This window comes from Rhincodon typus, chromosome 8 (genome assembly GCF_021869965.1).
Source record: "Rhincodon typus isolate 14 chromosome 8, sRhiTyp1.1, whole genome shotgun sequence".
NCBI lineage: Eukaryota > Metazoa > Chordata > Chondrichthyes > Orectolobiformes > Rhincodontidae > Rhincodon > Rhincodon typus.
In genome coordinates this window covers 7,892,458-7,915,479 of record NC_063339.1, presented here as the reverse complement: position 1 = coordinate 7,915,479, position 23,022 = coordinate 7,892,458, and the positions used below count along the sequence as shown (strand labels likewise).

The 23,022-nt window shown below is 42.7% G+C and overlaps 1 protein-coding gene across 3 annotated transcripts in view; it reads right to left on the bottom strand.

Moving 5' to 3' along the window:
• Positions 1–23,022, bottom strand: part of gtf2a1 (general transcription factor IIA, 1) — a 58,066-nt gene that overhangs the window by 24,658 nt on the left and 10,386 nt on the right. For all 3 annotated transcript variants that reach the window (XM_048600328.1, XM_048600329.1, XM_048600330.1), the window contains exons 2-3: positions 2,806–2,907; positions 895–1,117 (exon numbers count right to left, since the gene is read on the bottom strand). In XM_048600328.1, the coding sequence (XP_048456285.1) occupies positions 895–1,117; positions 2,806–2,907 (325 nt within the window). The remainder of the gene's footprint in view (positions 1–894; positions 1,118–2,805; positions 2,908–23,022) is intronic.

Genomic DNA, 23,022 nt, shown 5'->3' with positions numbered 1-23,022 from the left:
GTAACATTGAAAAATGACTAAAACAGATGGTATGTCTGAATGCAGCACTTTCCCACTGGATCAATTAGATTGAAGTTCATGTCTTTACAAAGACAAGAAAGGTTGGTACTATATTAACCTAGCGTAAGTAACTAACATGAGTGATCTGCCACCAGCAGTAAGAGTATCTCCAACTCAGACACATAAGGGATTAGCAAAACAATAACTGCAGCTATCTATCACTGTATGTCATCAAAATGCTATTTTGGGGCACTGCATGGACTTACAATAGGAGGTCCCTTAAAACTGGTACAAGCAATATTAAACAAAACCTTGCCCAACTCAGGAAACCCAAAATGCTTTACAACCAAAAGCATTTCTGAAGTGTTGTCACTCTTGTAATGTAGGACATGCGGCAGCCAATTTATGCACAGCCAGATTACTCAAACAGCCATGTCATAATCTGTTTCCACGATACTGGTTCCAGGTTAATCACTGAACAGGTAGAATGGCCACACTCTTTTTCAAAGGAGTGCCATGTGGCCTTTTGCATGTACTAGAGAGGCAGTCGTTGCCTTGCTTTAAGAGTTCATGTTAAAAATGGCACTTCTAATAGCATATCACTCACTCAGTGATGTGCTGAGATTGTCAGCCGGATTAAGTTCTCAAGTATGTGGAACAGGACATGAATCCACAACCAGAGAATCAAAGATAAAAGCGCTACAACTGAGCTGCAGCTGACAGGTCTGGCTCAAGTAAAATTGAAAGGAGAAAACAGCGAGGGAACTCATTTTCCTGCATGTAACTCACATCATGTATCTGTCATATTTATGCATTGTGGTATATCCCCCTTAAATTCAGTTTTGAATCTCCCTAACTGAAAGGTATCTTCTTAACAGTGTCACTATAACTAACCTGAATTAGCAGGTATTGTGAGCACTTGCTGTGTCTGTTGCTGCTGAGCTTGATGCTGATGTTGTTGTTGTTGCTGTTGCTGTTGCTGCTGCTGGTGGTGTTGTTGTTGTTGTTGTTGTTGTTGCTGTTGTTGTTGCTGCTGCTGTGCCTGAATTAAAATCTGCTGCTCCTCTGAGTGGAAGCCGTCAACAGCTTTTGACTGCATTAGCTTGCTCTCCCATAGCTGGCAGTTCAGGGAAAAAAAAAAGAGAATTTAACTTTAACATAAATGAGAGAGGTTTGATTCAGAGATCCAACTTCAAAGAATTTGGCACAGAAAAGCCGTTTTCCCCAAGGACAGACCAACAAGCTGATCTGAAAACATGGCCGTAAGCTAAAGGGCAACTGAGAAGGTGAAACTTTGATGAAAACTAGAACAAATGCTTGATATTGCTAAAAGAAACAGTCACACTGTCAAAGCTTTTTATCTTTCACTTATCAGGACAGAATGGCAAGATTTCCAAATTTCAACGGAACAAGAAGGATGTTGATTGGTTGGAAAATGGACTCTGATTGGTCGAGGCATTGCCGTAGAAAATTCACCAAGAAATAGTTACACCTCCTTCCCAAGTTTTTATTTAAATTCAAAATCAGGCAAGTTGACTCTCAAGCTATTACACAGGAACATACCAAGGAACAGTCCACGTGTAAACTTTTGCTTCACTGAAAAGGGCACAATAACTCTATTCTTTCACTTTCTAAGAGACAAGGCTCTACATATCTACACATCTATAAATGAGTCACATTATAAACTTAACTGATAATCTCAAATTCTTTGTTACTAATTCTCAGTCTAGATTTTTTGTTGTAAGTATAATCCAACCATGGAAATCACATCTAATGTTAAACACAGTTCTTAATTTTGCATCGCATGTGGGTCAATACTCTGCCTGCTGCAAACAATCAAAGGGACGTTCTGTTTAATTCAATCTGACAGTTGTTGAGGTGTACAGCCTACATAACTGGCATCATACCAACACTGAAATCTAGATATGATATTACCAATTGGTAGGCAGAATGTCACTTTTGGTTTGATCAAATATACCTTGTTCAAAAATTGCAACAGCAAACTATAAAAGGAATACCAAGAAGAACTTATACTGTATAAATATAAGTTGATCTCCAGATTCCTTAAGGCTAGGGGCACTTGTAGAAAAATGCCCATTGTCTCCTATTTTATTCCACATAGAAAATGTGAGACTGCTAAAAAAAAAAGCAACATTCACATTTACATTTGCTTCACATTGATGTTTATGTCAGAAAGAACAAATTACAGGCAAGGACTGGTTAGATCGGTGATGTATTTACAATCCTCACTGGATTTACAAAAGTGCCACTAAACAAATCAGAGCAATTATGCAAGCCCTGTGATTTCAGTACATTAAAAGTCATGGTTGACATCTATAGTGCTTTACACCTGAGAAATTGCAGTGAACCTAAAGTATACTTTAGCACAAGAGTGGCTTTTGAAACCTTTTTATATTGTTAAAATAATCACAAAATTGAATTTTGTAATTACAGGGATATTGTACTGTCAATGGAATAAATTGTGCAATCTAGCATTCACTTTGAATAGCAAAAGATGAATTTAAATTGCTATATAGTAGTAATTTACTACCATAATATACAACCGCCAAAAGGAAGTCAAAATACAGAGAATCAATTTCAAGTGTTAGGATTCTGCCAGTTAAGTGTTTTGTTAGCTAGCCAACATGTAACATGTCAACACACTATCCTGCCAAGCTGTGAGAACAGATCATCATTAGAATGTAAACTGTGATTCAATGTAAACACTGGAGGAAGGTTTTCATTACACATTCAAACAAAAACTAAGTTAAAAAAATGAAAGTTAGGTACTTTAAAAAATCCTACCGTTTTTAATTCTATAAGAACTTGTTCATCCACTCCTTCATCAAGGAACTGTTCTCGTACGTCGTTGATTACATCTTCAATCACTGATCTGTAGAGTTTAGGCTAGTGAACCAAAGAAAAATTAAAGAAATAAAAACTAGAGGTTTAAAAAGTGTGAACTAAAATAAATTGTTCCTACTTTTCATCCCGAATTACATTTTATTATTAGTTAACCATTACTAGTGGCAGTGGATTCTATCAAAATATGTTCATTAGTTTTTTTTTAAAACTGTTTTTTTTCAGAGATATTACTACACAGCCCTGGAGCAGGTAGGACTTGAACCCCCGGTTTCTCCATTCAGGGGTAGGTGCGCTGTCACAGCACCACAACAGGACCCTATGGTTTTTTTTAAAAAAGATGTTTGAATGTGTGACAGACCAACAGGAGTAAATCACAATGCAGGTGAATAAAACAGGCAACCTATCAAAGCTTTCAAATTAAATGCAAAAATATCCTTGCAGTTGACCTCTTAATTGTATTACTATTCAAAAAGCCTTTGCTATATAGGTTGGTGTTCTCCAGTGAACTGATTCAACGAAGAACAGCTTTCTCCTGCCTCTTGAAGATACAGGCACAGGGAGCCAGACTGCCCTCTGTCCCAAAAACCATAAGACATAGTAGCAGAAGCAGCCCATTGAGTCTGCTCATCCCTTCAATGGCTGACTTGACAACCCTCAACTTCCACACAGTTCTTAATCAGTGGGTGCCAAAGGTTATTTGACTACCTGGGACTGAACCCAAAATTATTTGTGGTCAATAACACATGCTCTCATTTTCCAGCAAACAGACTCACAATTACATCAACGAGGTAACTTACCTTCCTCTTAGCCCAGGATGCAGAAACCCAAATATATACACCACTCCGCTCTCTCACCCTCCCCCAACCCTAGCTCAGATTTGCCAAAATTGATCTGACTGCGGATTTATGCTCTGAGCAGGTAATCTGTTTACCCAAGACCTGCTCAAAACTTTGGAGGAGTTCTAGGATTGTTCTGAAGTTGCAGTTTCTACTGGTTGCTACAGAGTGACAAGGGATTAATTTCATCAGAACTATATCTGCAGAAGATTGAGGGGGTGGATGAATTGTCTGTGGCAAGTGGGTAAAGTTCATAACAATGGCTTCAGTTTCGCCAGTACTTAATTGAAAGAACCTGCGCCTCATCCTAAAATGCCTGGTGTGGCCATCCAGATTCTACACTTAGTGTTCCCAAGAAAGACAAAGAGGAATAATTCACAACAGAAAATAAGAATAGCAGAAAAGCAGCAAATGTACTGGAGAGATTAGGAGTTTCAATGAAAATGAGCATGGAACTGGGGTCACAATGTATTTGCAAATGCTGACAGTGGAAAAGCAGGTCAGGTGTAAAATTAGATACGAAAAGTACGGATGGGTTAGCGTTAAGGTAATTTTTAGCGAAGCTGTTGGAATGAAAGTCATTTTAAAAAGCATAAGTGTAGCAAACATGAGATGCAGTATTAAGATTAGCATGAAGGCTCCAATGGAAAAGGACTTGTTGAGACTGGAGGAGAAAAGGAGAAAGCAAGCAATCGAAATCCAGTACTCCAAATGTTGTATGGCAGTGTATTAGTAAACATTCTACTCTATTATCTGGAATTTCATAGAATCCCTACATTGTGGAGGCAGGCCAGTTGACCCATTGAGTCTACACAGATGCTCCAAAGACGAGCTCACCCCATCCCTGTAATCCTACATTTCCCATAGCTAATCCACCTAGCCAGCATATCGCTGGACACTACTGGCAATTTAGCATGGCAAATCCACCTAACCTGAACATCTTTGGACTGCGGGAGGAAACCGGACCACCCGTAGAAAACCCATGCAGACACAGGGAGAACGTGGAAACTCCGCATAGACAGTAACCAAGGCTACAATTGAACCCAGGTCTCTGGTACTGTGAAGCAGCACTGTTAACTACTGAGCCACCTACTATACCTGTGCTGATTTTAAGTGACTAGATTCTGTTTTAATTGCTTTGAGCCATTGGCACTGAAAGTGACATTTTTGATGTTATTCTCAGGTGTCTCTATGCTAGCTGGATTTTATTCTTCCTATAGTTTCTGTCCTACAATTTTACAATCTAAGAACAACATAAATCAGTGTTAAATTTGGCCTGCCACTTGATTAGACGAATATCAAATCTATTCCATAGGCATTTCATTTCTCCTGAGAGCTGTTCAGGTGCAGAGTGAATATTTTTGTATGTGGGGCAGTCTAGAACGAGATCATAGCTTTAGGATAAGGGGTAGTGATTTAAAAGAGCAATAATGAGAAATTACTTGATTGCGTCTGTGGTAGTGAATTCCACAGAGTGTGGTGGTTCCTGGGACATTGAGTAAATTTAAGGAGGAGTTAGATTTTTAATTAGTAATAAGTTGAAGGGTTATGGAGAGTAGACAGGAAAGTGGAGCAGAAGCCAAGATGAGATCGGCCATGATTTTATTGAATGATAAAGCAAGGTCAACGAGCTGAACTGCCCACTCCTGCTCCTAGTTCTAATAATATTACATGAATAAAAGCACTGAATGTCATTATTCTGCTAAACATTGAAATAAAACATGCCATCCTGAGGATCTCAATGTAGCTTCTGGATTAAATATTTAAGTTACGAAAATCTCTCTGCAAGAGACTGCACTAACTTTCACACTGAACTGCAGCTGGATCTTGTGCACTGCTTAATTTGTGAAGAATTCATTTATTATATATTAAAAAAGTATGTAACATTCCTAACCATTTCTTCTACTAATACTTCAGCTACTGCCTGCTGTGTGCAAATGCCTTTTCTCTGTTCTGTCAGCGTTTAATTATTCTGAACTCTTTTCACACAACTAAATCTCTTCACGGCTGTTTCCTTGCATCTATTAAGCACATCTTCTTGATGTCTACAATGGCTTGCTGCCCGGGGTGTGACTATGATATACCAGCCAAGAAATTCTTCCGATTCATACTGAACCAGCAGATTTCAACAATACTGTATTGATGAAAACAAACAACATGGTGTCAAAGATTTTTTTCATCTTGCAGTCCTCAGGACAAACACAAGAACACCAAATTTCAAAAGGGAAAAACAATTTATGCAGCATGAGAAAAGGGTGCTGATTGATCGGAAAGTCAATTCTGATTGTTTGAGGCATTGCCATGGAGAATGCAGCAGTTGTTAGGTCACGCAGGACATGTATGTAGCTGCACAATGGAAATGAAATTCACATTATTCATTTCTGTGGTATACAGACTGTCCCTTTGGCTTGACAGCAGTATCATGTCAATGGAAATACCACTCATTGTTACCGCATAGTAGCAGCATAAAGAAACAGTTGGAGGCACTGGACACTGCAAAGGATATGGGCCCTGATAACATTCCGGCAATAGTACTGAAGACCTGTATTCCAGAACTTGGCATAGCTTTGGCCAAGCTGTGCCAGAACAGTGACAACACTAGCATTTGCCAGAACATGTGGAAAACTGCCCAAAAATGTCTTCTATATAAACAGCAGGACTAATTCAATCTTGAGAAGCAGCAGTGTGCACCATCTACAAGATACACTGCAGAAATTTATCAAGCAACTTCCAAACCCACAACCACTTCCATCTGGAAGGACAAGGGCAGCCAATACATGGGAACACCACCACCTCCAAGTTCCCCTCCAAGCCATTCACCATCCTGACTTGGAAATATATCGCCATTTCTTCAATATCATTTGGTCAAAATCCTGAATTCCCCCTTTAAATGGTATTGTCGGCATACGTATAACACATGGACTGCAGCTCATCACCACCTTCTCAAGGGATGGTCAATAAATGCTGGCCGAGACAGTGACACCCACATCCCCTAAAGAACAGGAAAGAAAACCCCAGCTAGCTTCATTGTTGTTCAAATTATTTAGATATCGCAGCATTCCAGGGTAACTTAAGATCGATTCAGTACTTTTAGAGTACAACGATATCTTCGGCCCATTTGTCAGTATGTGCAATACATTGCGAGCAGCAATTTGACTGAAGTAGCCTTAATGCACCCTATTTCTGCACCAGGCTTGCATGTTAAGCAAGTGTGCCAGGACCTTTCTGAGATTGCCAAAAAGGCCAAAACTGTAGTGCATGGAACTGTAAGAACTGAAACATATATACTGACTAGTGAGAACAGTCTTGTGGTACAGAATGGTGAAGAACCTATGAATTTCTCATGTAGCAAGTAGAGTAAAGGGAGGTTGTCATGACTGCTCCACTTCAAAAGTGAACCTGTGTTTGAAATGAAGTGTATCAAGATGGATAAAGAAATTCTTACACAGAACAGATGGAAATGTAGAATCATGTTGGATGCATTTCAATTGACCTTAGCAAGCGTGGAATTGAGAGGGGTTTCCTTTCATGGTGCAATTCAGTAAGTGTTGCTGAAAGGAGCTTATTGGTGGCCATGATCCTCCTTTGCTATATTAGCTTTCATTGTTAAATAGCCAGATAATAGATAACCAGGTTTACTGTGGAGAATAGACATCAGGAGAGATAATGAAGGAGCGTGAGCAAGGAATTACACCTCACTAGAAGGTAAGGAGGCAGACAAAAACTGGGAGTAGGGGCATGAGGGCAATATATTTATAGCAACACTATAAAAGACGGAACAAATAGGCTGTGGATTGTGTAATAACAATTCTTATCCAATCCAAGCCAGAAATGCAAATAATGTTTAAATCAAATAAGTGCAATCAACTCTGTAAGCTCACCGTAGTTATATCTGCCAAGTAAAAACATTTTCTCTAGTTTGCAGTGTGTTAAGTGCATCAACTCACCTTAGCAAAGGTTTGACAAATAGAGCACCTAATCGCTTGTGGCATAATGGTAGAATTCCTACTTCTAAGGCCAGGAGGCCCGCATTCAAGTCCTACCTAATCCAGAGGTGTGCAATAACATCTCTGAACAGGTTGATGTTAAAAAATCTAAAAGATATCTAGCTTTACATCAATCAAACTTCTTGCAGAACTCAATCTGCAAAACCAATCTGGTGACAGAAAGTCAGCACTGCAACTGGCTAAATCAATAACCACACTAACCAACATAATAGCTGGTCAAAAATTTGATGGACAACCTATGAGCAACGAAAGACCAGTAAAGACCATCTGGTCTATCCAAGCTGTTCACACTAACAGCTTTTCCATCCACTTTCATAAAACTCAATCTCTCCACTTGTCTCACTGCAGGGAAAAGCTTCCATCTTCCCTATCAAGAGTGATGTCTCCACAATAGCTCAACTGATATACCTGTAATCCCCAGTCTGGTTGCATTTGATCTACAGGTCTAACTGTGGACCAATCCCCTGACTCTACTAGGATCAAGCACCTCACTAACATGACCCAACCCTCAAGACTGGAATCAGACATACCTCTTATTGGACTGTGAAAGGGGTCCCTTTTCTGACTGCAGCAACAGCCCCTGACTGACCACAGCCCCTCCTTGAGCTCACTAAGGACTGCTTTATTTTGACTTCCAATCATAGTCATTTGATTGAAGCTCATGCAGCGTTCGCCACATAAGCTGCTGGCATACGCTGTATTGACACAGCCAGATGCCGTACAGTGGCATTTCCACCTTTTTGACTGTTCAGTGCTTCTCACTGTGATAAGGTGCTTGCCTAACCTTCTATGCTAAAAATCAATGCTTGCCACAAAGTGTGGCAACCCCAAAAAAGCAGGAAAGTGAGCAAGCACTAAGAAATCAAGCCAAGATGCACAAGTTGGTCCAACAGCAGACAGGATGATATGGTGAGGTTGGATAGTATACAGTGAGGCGGGTGGCTTGCCTATGTCAACTTGCATTGACGATGGTTCCAAGGAGCCTGGGGGGGGGGGCACTTTGTGATGAAGACAGTTGGCGAAGAAAGCTTGGATAAACAATTGGTGAGCTTGAGCTGCTGGTATTCACTGTTCAGTATCTCAGGGAAGAAGAGAATTAGAACTGTTAATTGGGCTAACAATGAGATGGAAATACACAGAAATAATTATTCACTATTCAAAGACAAGATTCTGAAGTTGCAGTTTAAAGCTCATTGGGAAAAATAGGAATTTTTCTTGATGTTGAGATTCCAATGTTTTAATTCTCGCCACATTTCCCCAACTTTCCTGTCACTTGTCAATATCTATCCTGGGTGTGGCAAAAATAAACTAGAGGGGTGTTTTGAGAAAGTTTTCCTAAAATAAACAAAATTCTAGAAATACTCAATAGCCCTACCAGTATCTATGAAGAGGGAAACATTGTTTACATTTCAGTTTGACGGTCCTGGTTTTTATGCAAAGTCATAGACTCAAAGCATTAACTCTGCTTCTTTGTCTTTGTTTTGGAATTCCCATATCCACAGTATTTTCCTTTTGCACTCTGAAATGCTTATTAAACAGGTGAAGTTCGTATTTATAGTAGTCTAGTTGTCTTTGTTCATATGTAGACTATATTTACTGCAAGGTAACTGCACTGCAATTAGAATGTAACTGTACACCATCATCTGCAATAGCATTCATTTAATCTGCATTAATCCCGACCTGGGGCATTACTACTGAGCAATGGACACTTTGCATTTCAGTGCATAGGCGTCAGGATGCTATCCTTAGTCTGCCTGAACCTTAAAACAGCTACTAGTATTAGACACTGCTCCTAGCTGGAAAGTTTAGGATACTTCTTATGTCCTGGGAAAGCACATGTGCAAGACTGGCTCCAAACTTTAAAGATTGAGCAGCAGCTGGTGATAGAACAACACATTTTCAAGGCTGAGTGCTACACAGGAAGAAGCTCAGAACTAAAGTCTTTGATCTGAAATGTTAACTTGGTCTCACTCTTCACAGTTTGTGCCAGACTTGCTGAGTATTTCCAACAATTTCAGCGGTTTTTTGGCTTCAGCAGTATTTTGCTTTTGATGCAGAGGAACACAACGTTACAGTGAGAGATACATACAAAGATACAATATAAAGTTTAAGTACTGTAATCTATTTTTAGTTGTATAATTTTTACACAAATATAAATTTGGTTTTAGGACAACTGATTGAATATTTGGGAGGAGATCTTGTGGAACTTTGTTGTGAGTAAACAAGGTGCAGGGCTGGATGAACACAGCAGGCCAAGCAGCATCATAGGAGCAGAGAGGCTGACGTTTCGGGCCTAGACCCTTCATCAGAAAAGGGGGAGGGGAAGGGGGTTCTGAAATAAATAGGGAGAGAGTGGGAGGCGGATAGAAGAGGGATAGAGGAGAGGATAGGTGGAGAGGAAACAGACAGGTCGAAGAGGCGGGGATGGAGCCAGGAAAGGTGAGTGTAGGTAGGGAGTTAGGAAGGGGATAGGTCAGTCCAGGGAGGACGGACAAGTCAAGGGGGCGGGATGAGGTTGGTCGGTAGGAGATGGAGGTGCGGCTTGAGGTGGGAGGAGGGGATAGGTGGGAGGAAGAACAGGTTAGGGAGGCAGGGACGAGCTGGACTGGTTTTGGGATGCGGTAGGGGGAGGGGAGATTTTGAAACTTGCACATCTGCCAATGTGGTATACTGCATCCGCTGTACCCGGTGTGGCTTCCTCTACATCGGGGAAACCAAGCGGAGGCTCGGGCCCCGCTTTGCAGAACACCTACGCTCAGTTCGCAATAAACAACTGCACCTCCCAGTCGCGAACCATTTCAATTCCACCTCCCATTCCTCAGACGACATGTCCATCCTGGGCCTCCTGCAGTGCCACAACGATGCCACCTGAAGGTTGCAGGAACAGCAACTCATATTCCGCTTGGGAACCCTGCAGCCCAATGGTATCAATGTGGATTTCACAAGTTTCAAAATCTCCCCTGCCCCTACCGCATCCCAAAACCAGTCCAGCTCGTCCCTGCCTCCCTAACCTGTTCTTCCTCCCACCTATCCCCTCCTCCCACCTCAAGCCGCACCTCCATCTCCTACCGACCAACCGCATCCCGCCCCCTTGACTTATCCGTCCTCCCTGGACTGACCTATCCCCTTCCTAACTCCCTACCTACACTCACCTTTACTGGCTCCATCCCCGCCTCTTCGACCTGTTTGTTTCCTCTCCACCTATCCTCTCCTCTATCCCTCTTCTATCCGCCTCCCACTCTCTCCCTATTTATTTCAGAACCCCCTTCCCCTCCCCCTTTTCTGATGAAGGGTCTAGGCCCGAAACGTCAGCCTCTCTGCTCCTATGATGCTGCTTGGCCTGCTGTGTTCATCCAGCCCTGCACCTTGTTGTCTCGGATTCTCCAGCATCTGCAGTTCCTACTATCTTTGTTGTGAGTAAGTTGTTTTTGTCCTGTTTTCCTACAGCACAACCATGACTAGAATTTGAAAAGTCTTTTATTGGCGGAGATTATGAAAGATGCTATTAAGTGCACATTCTTTTAATTATTTCAATTCACTTGGATAACAGAACATTGGGAAATGATCATTACAAAGATGAAGAAGACGTAAATTTACAGATAGTTGAAGATGCAAGTTCTACAATCAAAGTATTATGAGGTTTCAATGATGGAGAAACAGCTATCACTGGACTATGTAACATATACGATACCAAAATACAACTGATTGAAATAGATTATAAAATGCATTTAAAATTTACAGTATATTGTAAAACAGTAATGTTATATTCTCTCTTTTCATTTGCTTCTGATTTGAATATCAGTATTGAGCTAAGAAAATTGAAGCTACAGTCACTTATTCCCACCTTCAAATAGCTTCTAGTTACAGAGCAGACAACGAAAATTAACATCAAAAACACCTACAATATGGCAACAGCTGAACTGATTACTGTTCCAGTGTTCAGGTGTCACCTATTCAAATTAGTGCAATGGCAAGACATAAACACACAAGCCCAGATGAGTTAGCTAGCTGACACATTAAACAAATTATGGTGTAGACAGGAAGAAACTTAGGTGGATGTTATTTCTCTCTATGCATTCTAAACAGGAAACTGAAGTAACAAGGTGTAGAGCTGGATGAACACAGCAGGCCAAGCAGCATCAGAGGAGCAGGAAAGCTGACGTTTCGGGCCTAGACCCTTCTTCAGAAATGGGGGAGGGGAAGGGGGTTCTGAAATAAATAGGGAGAGAGGGGGAGGCGGATAGAAGATGGATAGAGGAGAAGATAGGTGGAGAGGAGACAGACAGGTCAAGGAGGTGGGGTTGGAGCCAGTAAAGGTGAGTGTAGGTGGGGAGTTAGGGAGGGGATAGGTCAGTCCAGGGAGGATGGACAGGTCAAGGGGGCGGGATGAGGCTAGTAGATAGGAGATGGGGGTGGGGCTTGAGGTGGGAGGAAGGGATAGGTGAGAGGAAGGGATAGGTGGGAGGAAGGGATAGGTGGGAGGAAGGACAGGCTGGGCTGGTTTTGGAATGTGGAAGGGGGAGGGGAGATTTTGAAGCTTGTGAAGTCCACATTGATACCATTGGGCTGCAGGGTTCCCAAGCGGAATATGAGGTGCTGCCTCCGCTTGGGGACCACTTTGCAGAATACCTACACTCGGTTCGCACTAAACAACTGCACCTCCCAGTCGCGAACCATTTCAACTCCCCCTCCCATTCCTCGGACGACATGTCTATCCTGGGCCTCCTGCAGTGTCACAATGATGCCACCCAAAGGTTGCAGGAACAGCACCTCATATTTCGCTTGGGAACGCTGCAGCCCAATGGTATCAATGTGGACTTCACAAGCTTCAAAATCTCCCCTCCCCCAACCGCATCCCAAAACCAGCCCAGCTTGTCCCCGCCTCCCTAACCTGTCCTTCCTCCCACCACCTCAAGCCCCAACCCCATCTCCTACCTACTAGCCTCATCCCACCCCCTTGACCTGTCCCGTCCTCCCTGGGCTGACCTATCCCCTCCCTAACTCCCCACCTACATTCACCTTTACTGGCTCCAACCCCGCCTCTTTGACCTATCCATCTTCTATCCGCCTCCCCCTCTCTCCCTATTTATTTCAGAACCCCCTTCCCCTCCCCCATTTCTGAAGAAGGGTCTCGGCCCGAAACGTCAGCTTTCCTGCTCCTCTGATGCTGCTTGGCCTGCTGTGTTCATTCAGCTCTACACCTTGTTATCTCAGATTCTCCAGCATCTGCAGTTCCTACTATCTCTCCCAAGAGACTGAAGCTGCAGGTTTAGTGAGGACAATATATGAAAGCTTGGTCAGAATCAGTTCAAATTCAAATGCACTTCCTTAACAATTTGCTGCATCAGAAAAACGCCAAACATTACACAATTTTAAGATCCAAGTGACAAAGGTTACAGGAATCTCAACTTCAAACTGTACTTTTTTTATATATCTGTCCATCTCAAACAATTTAAAAAACCTTTTTATCACAAAAACTGCACTGGCCTCGTTAGCAGTCACATATACGTTCAAAATCAGTGACTTTTTTTTGTACAAGTTATGTTTTCAGAAGGGAAGCAAGAAAGGGAGTGGGAGCATAAGATTCATCTCAGCAGTAGACTGGGCATGGAGCAGAGGTGATGTTCTGATAAAAGGTAATCCATCTGAAATATTAACTCTATAGAAGCCATCTGACCTGTTGAGTGTTTCCAGGATTTGTTATTTTATTTCGGATTTCCGGTATCCATAGTATTTTGAGTGCGTATTCTAGACATTTTAGTATCCTGGTCAGCATTTAATTTGCAATGAACCAGACTCGTTCTATAACATATTACTTGGTTGTTACCTTTCGAGCAGAGAAGATTGAAGGGAAACCCTTTGAAGTGTGTAAGATTACATGGGGCATGGACAGAAAGCTGCTGTTCACTAGGAAAGGTCCTAGATGATGGGAAAACATCAAACGTAACACCCCTGTTTAAGAAGGGAGCAAAGTGGAAGACAAGGGAATTATAGATCGGTTAGCCTAACATAGGTCATTGGTAGGATTTTAGAGTCCATTATTATGGATGATATTGCAGAGTATCTGGAAGTGCATGGTAAAGGGCTGAATCAACACGGCTTAGTCAAGGGGAGGCAATGCTGACAAATCTATTAGAATTATGGGGCAGCCAGCGGATTTGATCTATTTGGTTTTCCAGAAAGCCTTTTACTAGGTGCCACACAAGAGGCTGCTAAATAAGAACCCATGGTGTTAGGGGCAAGGGACTGGCATGGATAGAAAACTGGCTGACTGGGAGAAGGCAGAGAGTAAGGTTAAAGGAGTCTTTTGTAGGATGACACAAAGAGAGATGGAGGTGGATAGCGTAGAGGTAGTAGGGGGGCTGCAGAAGGACTTGAATATGTTAGGAGAGTGGGCAAAGAAGTAGCTGATGGAATACAATGCAAGAAAGTGTGAGGTTATATGCTTCGGTAGTAAGCATAGAGGCCGAGACTATTTTCTAAATTGGGAAAGGTTTCAGAAATCTGAAGTACAAAGGGACTTGGGAGTCCTAGTTCAGGATTCTTTTAAGGTTAACATGCAGGCTCAGTTGACAGTTAGGAAGGGAAATACAATGCTAGCATTCATTCAAAGGGCGAGAATACAAAGAGCAGAGATGTATTGCTGAGGCTGTATAAGCCTTTGGTCAGACTGCATTTGGAACACTGAGGGCAGTTTTGGGCCCCATATCTAAGGAGGGGTTGCATACTATGTTTACAAGAATGATCCTGGGATGAAGAGTTTTTCATATGAGAAACGGTTGAGGACTCCCGGTCTGTAATCGATGGAACTCTCACTGAAACAGAATACTGAGAGGCCTGAATAGTAGTAGAAACTAGGGCATAGCCTCAGAGTGAAGGGATGACCCTTTAGAACTGAGATGAGGAGAAATTTCTTCAGCCAGAGGATAATTAATCTGTGGAACTCATTGCCACAGAGGGATGTGATTGGTAAGAGGATCAAGGGTTACAGGGAAAAGGCAGGAGAATGCGGGTGAGAAACATATCAGCCATGATCAAATAGCACAGCAGATTCAATGGGCAGAATAACTCTGCTCCTTTATCTTATGGTCAAGAACAAAAGGCCACACTTTTAACATGAAAGGCAGGAGGTCGAGAGGGAAATGAGTAAATAAATTTTATCCAGAGGGCAGTGGGAGCCTGGAATGCACTGCCTGGGAAGGTAATTAATGTAGGTAACCTTTAAAGGATACTTGCGTGAGCACTTGAAGCGTCATAATATTCAAGGCTATGGCATACTGCAGCAAAGTGGGATTAATATAGGTAGCCTTTTTATTGACAGTACAGATTCAATGGGCCAAAGGGCCCCTTCTGTACTGTACAACTCTATAATCTGTGATCCTATTGTATTGCTGCTTGCAGATTCTACAAAAAGGAGGCCGTTCATCAGCTCACAACTTTTGAACTATATCATTCCCAATCTGTACCTCAACTCCAATGACCTCTATCGATTACATATCTTTTTATTCATTCATGGAACGAAGGCTTCACTGGCTGGCCATCCCGAGTTGCCTTTGAGAAGGTGGATGTGAGCTGCCTTCTTGAACTACTGCAGTCCATGTACTACAGGTTGACCCAATATGCCCTTAGGGAGGGAATTCCAGGATTTTGACACAGCAACATTGAAAGGACGGTGATATATTTCCAAGTCAGGACGGTGAGTAACTTGGAATGAAACTTGCAGATGGTGGTGTTACCATTTATCTGCTGTCCTTGTCCTTCTCAACGGTAGCAGTTGTGGGCTCGGAAGGTGCTGTTTTAATGATCTTTGGTGAATTTCTGCAGTGCAGTTTACAGATCGTACACACTGCTGCTGCTGAGCGTCGGTGGTGGAGTGAGTGGATGGTTGTGGGTGCGGTGCCAATCAAGTGGGCTGCTTTGTTCAGGACGGTATCAAGCTTCGAGTGTTGTTGGAGCTGCACTCATCCAGGCAAGTGGGGAGCATTCCATCACACTCCTGTCTTGTGCCATTGTGCCAGTGGACAGGCTTTGGGGAGTCAGATGGTGAGTTACTTGCCATTGTACTCCTTGCCTCTGACTTGCTCTTGTAGCCACTGTATTTATGTGGTGAGTCTAGTTGAGTTTCTGGTCGATGGTAACCTCCAGGATGTTGATAGTGGGGGATTCTGTGATGGTGGTGCCATTGAGTGTCAAGTGGCAGCGGTTAGGTCTCTTATTGAAGGTGGTCATTGCCTGGCATGTGTAGAGTGAATGTTACTGGTCACTTTTCAGCCTGAGCCTGGACATTGTTCAGGTCTTGTTGCATTTGATCATGGTCTGCTTCAGTAGAAGTCATTGCGAACAAGCAATGTTCAGCGCTAATCATTGGCAAACATCCTCACATCTTGGGCCCAGGACATTACCCTAAACAACTTCTTCAGACATGTTCCGGAGCTGAGATTATTGACCTCCAACAACTATCTTCCTATGTGCCAGATATGACTCTAACCAACAGAGAATTTGCCCCCAGTACCCACTGATTCCCATTTTGCTAGGCCTCCTTGATGCGAGGAGCTGTCACTCTCATCATATCTGGAATTCAGTCTTTGTCCATATTTGAACTAGGGCTGTAATGCAGGGAAGAGCTGAGAGGCCCTGGCAGAATCCAAACTGGGCGTCGCTGAGCAGGTGCTGCTTGATAGCGCTGGTAATGACAACTTAGGTCATTTTACTGATGATCGAGAGTAGACTGATGGGGTAACAATTGGCTAGGTTGGATTTGTCCTTTCTGCGTACAGGATACACCTGGGCAATTTTCCACATTGTCCGAAGAGCTTGGCTAGGAAAGCGGCAATTTCTGGACGCAAGTCTTCAGTGTTATTACCAAAATGTTGTCAGGGCACATAGCCTTCACAACATCCAGTGCCTTCGACTGTTTCAAATTGGCTGAAGGCTGGTACCTGTGATGCTGGGGACCACTGGAGGAGGCCAAGGTGGATGATCCACTTGGAAAGTGTCCACTACCATTCACGACTGGATGTGGCAGGACTGCAGAGCTTAGATTTGATCCATTGATCTCTTCATTGCCTTAAGAAAAAATTACTGATTTGAGGAGTTTGAAATTTTCAATTATCTTCCAGTTTCAACAGATATTTTTGGGAAGAGCATTCCAGATTTTCATGAACGTTTCTGCTTTGAACTGTCTCCCAACAATATATCCAAACAGTCCAGGTTATGTAGTAAGAAAGATTGCTTCTTTGTTCGCAAATCCTTCCACCAGAGGAAACTGTTTCCATGCTCCCCATCCAACAGATTAATAATCTGAAACACTTCACTTAAATCATTCTTTAATGTTGCACGTTCAAGGGAATACGAGTCTTGTTTATAAACTGTCCATCCCCAACGTAACCATCCTGGAGAGCAGTTCCGAGATCTAAATGTAATAATCTAGATATGGTCTAACCTGGACTATATGCATCTGCAGTTTCTTGCACTGTCTACATTAGGTGATGTGCCTTGGAACAACCTGAGTCTATAAAATAGCACTATGCACAGAAGTTTATTACATCTGACTTGAATATATTCAACTCAGCATCCACAGTACTCTGCTGTTCAGAATGTCAAAGATTCACAACAGTGAACAAAGCAACCTTTTCTTCTTAGTCCTAATTTGCTGAAACCTTGTTCTGAGACTGACCCGTTTTAGAACTGAGCCAGGGGAAATATACTTTTCACCACCATTCTATCAAACTCCCTTAAACATATTCTGTATTTCAAAGATCTCACAACTCATCCATCTACATGATGTGGAATATTAATACACTGAATCTACAGTTATGTGAATAGTTCTAGAGTCCTGAAAAAGTCATTCTGGATTTGAAACATTAAGTCTTTCTTTCTCCACAGATGTTGCCAAGCCTGCTGAGTTGTTCCAGCATTCTGTTTCTTTCTATGGAATAACAGCCTCGTTTACTCAAATTCTTTTATTGGATAACCTTCTCGACCCAGAAATCAATATATTAAAGTTATGGTCTTCTGGATTTCATCTAAGCTCACAGGCAGAGATTTCTAGCATCGAGATCAGTGGTAGTTTTTCAAAAACAAGAGGATGGCTTAGATTTCACCCATGTTTAGTTGAATATGCAATTTATTCATTCTTTTTTTTTTAAAATGCTTCAGGCCTTGGAGAAGGTGGTGATGCTACACCAGTCCTTAGGTATGCTCTCAGGAAGGGGCTTCCAGGATTGTGACCCAGCAACAATGAGGGAATGGCAATATAGTCAGAAGTCAGGACTGCATGGGGCTTGGAGGGGAACTTGCATGTGGCAGTGTTGACATGCATCTGCTGCAATATTTCAAATGGCATAGGTTGCAGCTTTAGAAGGTGCTGTTGAAGGAGGAATGGCGAGCTACTGAAGTACTTGTGGATCTTAGAGGGTACACACTGCTGTTACTGTGCATAGATGGCGAAGGGAGCGAATCAGGTTGCAGTTTGGGTGCCAACCAATAGGCTGCATTGTCCTGAATGGTGTCAAACATAGAGTTTTTTTGGAGCAGCTCCCATCGGGGCAAGTGCAGAGTATTCCAACAGGCTGCTGACCTGTCACTCGTAGACAGTAAACAGGTTTTAGGGATTTTTGAGTAGATTTGTAGCTCGTGTTGTGGTTGGTTCGCTCGTCGAGCTGGTTCGTTGTTCCGCAGGTGTTTCATTACCCTGCTGGGTAACATCATCAGTGTAGCCTCCAATGAAGCACTATTATGTTTTCCTGCCTGGTATTTAAACTGGTGTCCGTTGAGTTCGATTACCTTACTCCCGGTTTTCATTTGTAGTGGAGTATATATATAGGGTCTAACCCAATGTGCCTGTTGTTGGCCTTCTTAGTGGAGAACCAGGCCCCTAGGAATTCCCATGCTTGGCTCTGTTTGGCCTGTCCTAGGATCCTGGCGTTGTTCTAATCGAACTGGTGATGTTCCTTATCTACGTGGATGGAGATGAGTGAGTATTGATCGTATCTTTTGTTGCTAATTCGTGTTCGTGTACTCTTGTGGCTAATTTTCTTCCTGTTTGTTCAATGTAATGTTTGTGGCAGTCTTTGCAAGGAATTTTGTATATAACATTGGTTCTGTCCATAGTGGGTCTTTGGTTTGGGTTGGCAGTTGGCATAGGGTTGATGTTGGTTTGTATGCTACCCTCGATGTCCAGTGGTCGTAGGAGTCTTGTGGTCAGTTCAGACATGTTCTTGATGTATGGTAGCATGATGAGTGTGTTAGGGCGTGCAGTATCTTCCTGTTGTTGTTCATGTAATAGGCATCATCTGACCCAGTTGTTCGGGTATCCGTTGTCCTTGAATATTTGGTGGAGGTACTGTTCTTTCTGGCGTAGTTCTGGATTGCTGCAGTGTGTTGTTGCTCACTTAAATAGTGTTTTCACGCAACTTTGTTTGTGGGTGTTAGGGTGGTTGCTGTTGAAATCCAGTACTTGGTCAGTTGTGTGACTTTCCTGTGTACTTTCGTCAGGAATTCCCCATTGGTCTTGCGTTCTACCATGACGTCCAGGAATGGGAGCTGTTCATTCTTTTCCTCTTCCTTGATTAACTTGATCCTGCTGAGAATGTTCTATATTAGTCGGTGTGTCTCCTCTAGTTTAGTCCATTTAATGATGACGATCTCCATCCCCATGGATAAGGAAAACCACCAGTTCAATTGGGACAACACCAGGATCCTAGGACAGGCCAAACAGAGACAAGCACGGGAATTCCTAGAGGCCTGGTTCTCCACTAAGAAGGCCGACAACAAACACATGGAGTATATATAGGGTCTATCTCTAATACAAAGGAAAACAGGAAGTGAGGTATTCCAACTAAACGGACACCAGAGTTTAAATACCAGGCGGGAAAATCCAACAGCGCTTCATCGGAGGCTGCACTGATGATGTCACCCAGCAGGGTAATGAAATGTCTGCGGCCGGCTCGGCGAGCGAACCAACCACAACTGGTTTTAGGGAGGCAAGTGGTGAATTATTCGCTGCAGTATTCCCAGCATCTGACGTCTTCTTGTAGCCACCATATTTATATGGCTAGTCCAGTCAGTTTCCAGTCCCTGTATGTAGATAGTGAAGGATTTAGAAGATGGACTGCAGTAGTTCAATAGGATAGCTAACCACCTTTTCAAGCACAACTAGGGACAGGGAAAAAATGCTGGCCCAGCCAGCAACCCCAATATCACAGAGTTTTTTTTTAAATTAGCGATGTTAATGCTAATGAATGGCATGGAATAATGGTCAGATTCTCTTGTTGGAGATGCTCATAACCTGGTATTTGTGTAGTGCAAATTTTATTGGCCACTTAACATACCCGCTGCAACAGAAAGCAGTCAACATAATCAAAGACCCCTCCCACCGTTATACTCTCTTCCACCCTCTTTCATTGGTCAGAAGACACAAAGGTTTGAAAACACATACCAACAGATTTAAGAACAGCTTCTTTCCCGCTGTTATCAGAACTATGAATGAACCTCTCATATTAGAGCTGATCTTTCTCTCTGCACCTTCTCTGTAACACTGTATTCTGCATTTGTTTCTAACACCCTGATGTACTTATGTAAGTTAGGTTGCACATGCTAACCAGTCAAATCAATACTTTTCACTGTATTTTGGTATATGACAATAATAAATGAAATCAAATCAAAAACTCAAGCCCAGATGTTGTCCAAGTTTTGCTGCAGAGAAGTACAGATTGCTTCATTATCTGAGATGTCTACAATGGTGCTGACCACACGATGTTGGGAAGATCAATGATGAAGCAGCTGAAGAATCTTGAGACTAGAACACTACACAGAGGAATTACAGGCTTTTGTAGCACAGCAGCAATGTAATCGCTGGATCAGGAGTCAATAGTTCCAAGTCCTGCCTACTCCAAATGTTTGTCACAACACATCAGAACAGCTTGATTAGAAATACCTACCCTGAAGAACTCCTGCAGAGATGTACAGGGGCTAAGGTGACTTGACCCCCAACAAACTCAACCATCCTCCTATGTGCTGGGCTTGACATTAGCCAACAGACTGCTTCCCTTGATTCCCAATGACTCCAGTTTTGCTAGAGCTCCTTGAGGCCATTCTCAGTCAAATGCTGCTTTGATGTCAAGGGTAGACCCTCTCAGCTCTAGAGTTCAGTTCTTTTATCCATGTTTGGCCAAGGGCTGCCAAGAGGTAAGTAGCTGAGTAGTCCTGGCAGAACCGAAAAGTGCACACGCTGTTTGCTCGCATAGACAACAACCCCTACCAGCACTTTATTGATGACCAAGTGTAGAGTGGTAGGGCAGTGACTGGCCAGGTTAGGTTTGTCCTGCTTTTTGTGCAGAGAACATACCTGGGCAATTTTCATATTGCTAGATAAATGCATTAAACCAACTTGCCTAGGGGCATGGCTGGTTCTGGAGCACAAGTCTTCAGTGCTATTACTCAAATGTTGTCAGAGCCCATAGCCTTTGCAGCATCCAGGGCTTGAAATAACACGAAGTGAAGCAAATTGGTTTAAGATTAGCATGTGATGCGAAGACTTCAGCAGGAGACCAAGATTACCAAGTTTATACTTCTGACTAAAGACGGATGAAAATCCTTCAGCCACATTTTACATTGATGTGCTGGGCTCTTCCACCATCAGGGATGGAGATAGTTCTTTAGGTGTCTGCCACCATTCAAGACACTTCCATCTAGAAGGACAAGGGCAGCAGACATATGGAAACACCGCCACCTTCAAGTTCCCCTCCAAGCCACTCACCATCCTGACTTGGAAATATTGCCGTTCCTTCACTGTCGCTGGGTCAAAATCCTGGAATTTCCTCCCTAATGGCATGGTGTGTCACCCTACAGCAGACAGACTGCAGTGGGGCAAGAAGGCAGCTCACCACCATCTTCTCAAGGGCAACTAAATACTGGCCAGCCAGCAATGCCCACATTCCACACAAAATGAATAAAAAGACAAAATGTGTCAGGACTGCAGAGCGTAGAATTGATCTGCTGGTTGTAGGAATGTCTATGCTGGTCTACTGCAGGTTTCTTTGGCTGTTTGGCACTTTGATAAGTCCTGTGTCATAATTTTATTAGATTGGCATCTTGTATTTTAGATGGATCAAGTACTGCTGATGCCATATCATCCTGCACTCTTCTCTGAACTTGCAACCTTGGAGCTGGAGATCACCGCAGGTCAGACAGCATTCATGGAGAGAGCACAAGCTAAGGCATCTGGATGGGTGTATGAACAGAAAGGGTTGAGAGGGATATGGGCCAAATGCTGACAAACGGAACTAGATTTATTTTGGATATCTGGTCAACTTAGATGAGTTGGAACAAAGGGTCTGTTTCCATGCTGCATATCTCTATGACTCAATAATGGTGAGTCTAGATGACTCTTCATTTGTTATTTTGACTACCAATTCTGTTCTCCTCTCACCTCTCATTATCACTTATTCAGCTTCTTTTCTGTCCTGGTTTACTATCAATAATCCTTTTGTCTGCCTATCTCTTTCATCTCTATCCCTACCTCTCTGGGCTCCTTCACCACTTATCCGTTCACCTCCCATTTTTTTCCAGCTGCTATCAGTCATGATGAAGAATCACCAGCAACGAAACATTAAGTCTGCTTTCTCTCCACTGATGCTGCCAAACTTACTGACTTTCCCCAAAAACAACCTTGAGTTGGATGATGTAACACAGTACTTACACATAAGGTCCATGCACTTATAGCTTTAAGAATTCATCGATTTTTGTTTGCATTGGCGGCACTCATTTTCAACTCAAAGATTATTTGTTAATAAAGGCTTGAAAATTCATTTCCAATAGTATGATTCAAATGAAAATTAGAATCATAGAATCTGAACAGTGTGGAAGCATACCATTCAGCCCATCGAGCCCACACTAACCCTCCAAAGAGCATCCAACCCTTTCCCTATAACCCTGCATTTCCTATGGCTAATATCCATGGACATCATGGGCAACTTCACATGGCTAATCCATCTAACCTGCACATCTGTGGACTGTGAGAGGAAACCGGAGCACCTGGAGGAAATCCACGCAGATAAGAAGAGAATGTGCAAATTCCACACACAGACAGTCGCCAGAAGGCGGAATCGAAACTGGGTCCTTGGCACTGTGAGGTAACAGTGCTAACCACTGAGCCTACAAAGTGCAGAGAAAATGGAGATATAACCAAGGAGTAACCTCACTTGTTCATTTGCTTTGCCTTGAGGCAATCTTTCAGTTTATTTCTTGCTGGGTGCCATTTGTTAACTCCGGCCAGACACTTATCTTGTTAAGAAGGGACATGACTCCAGCTT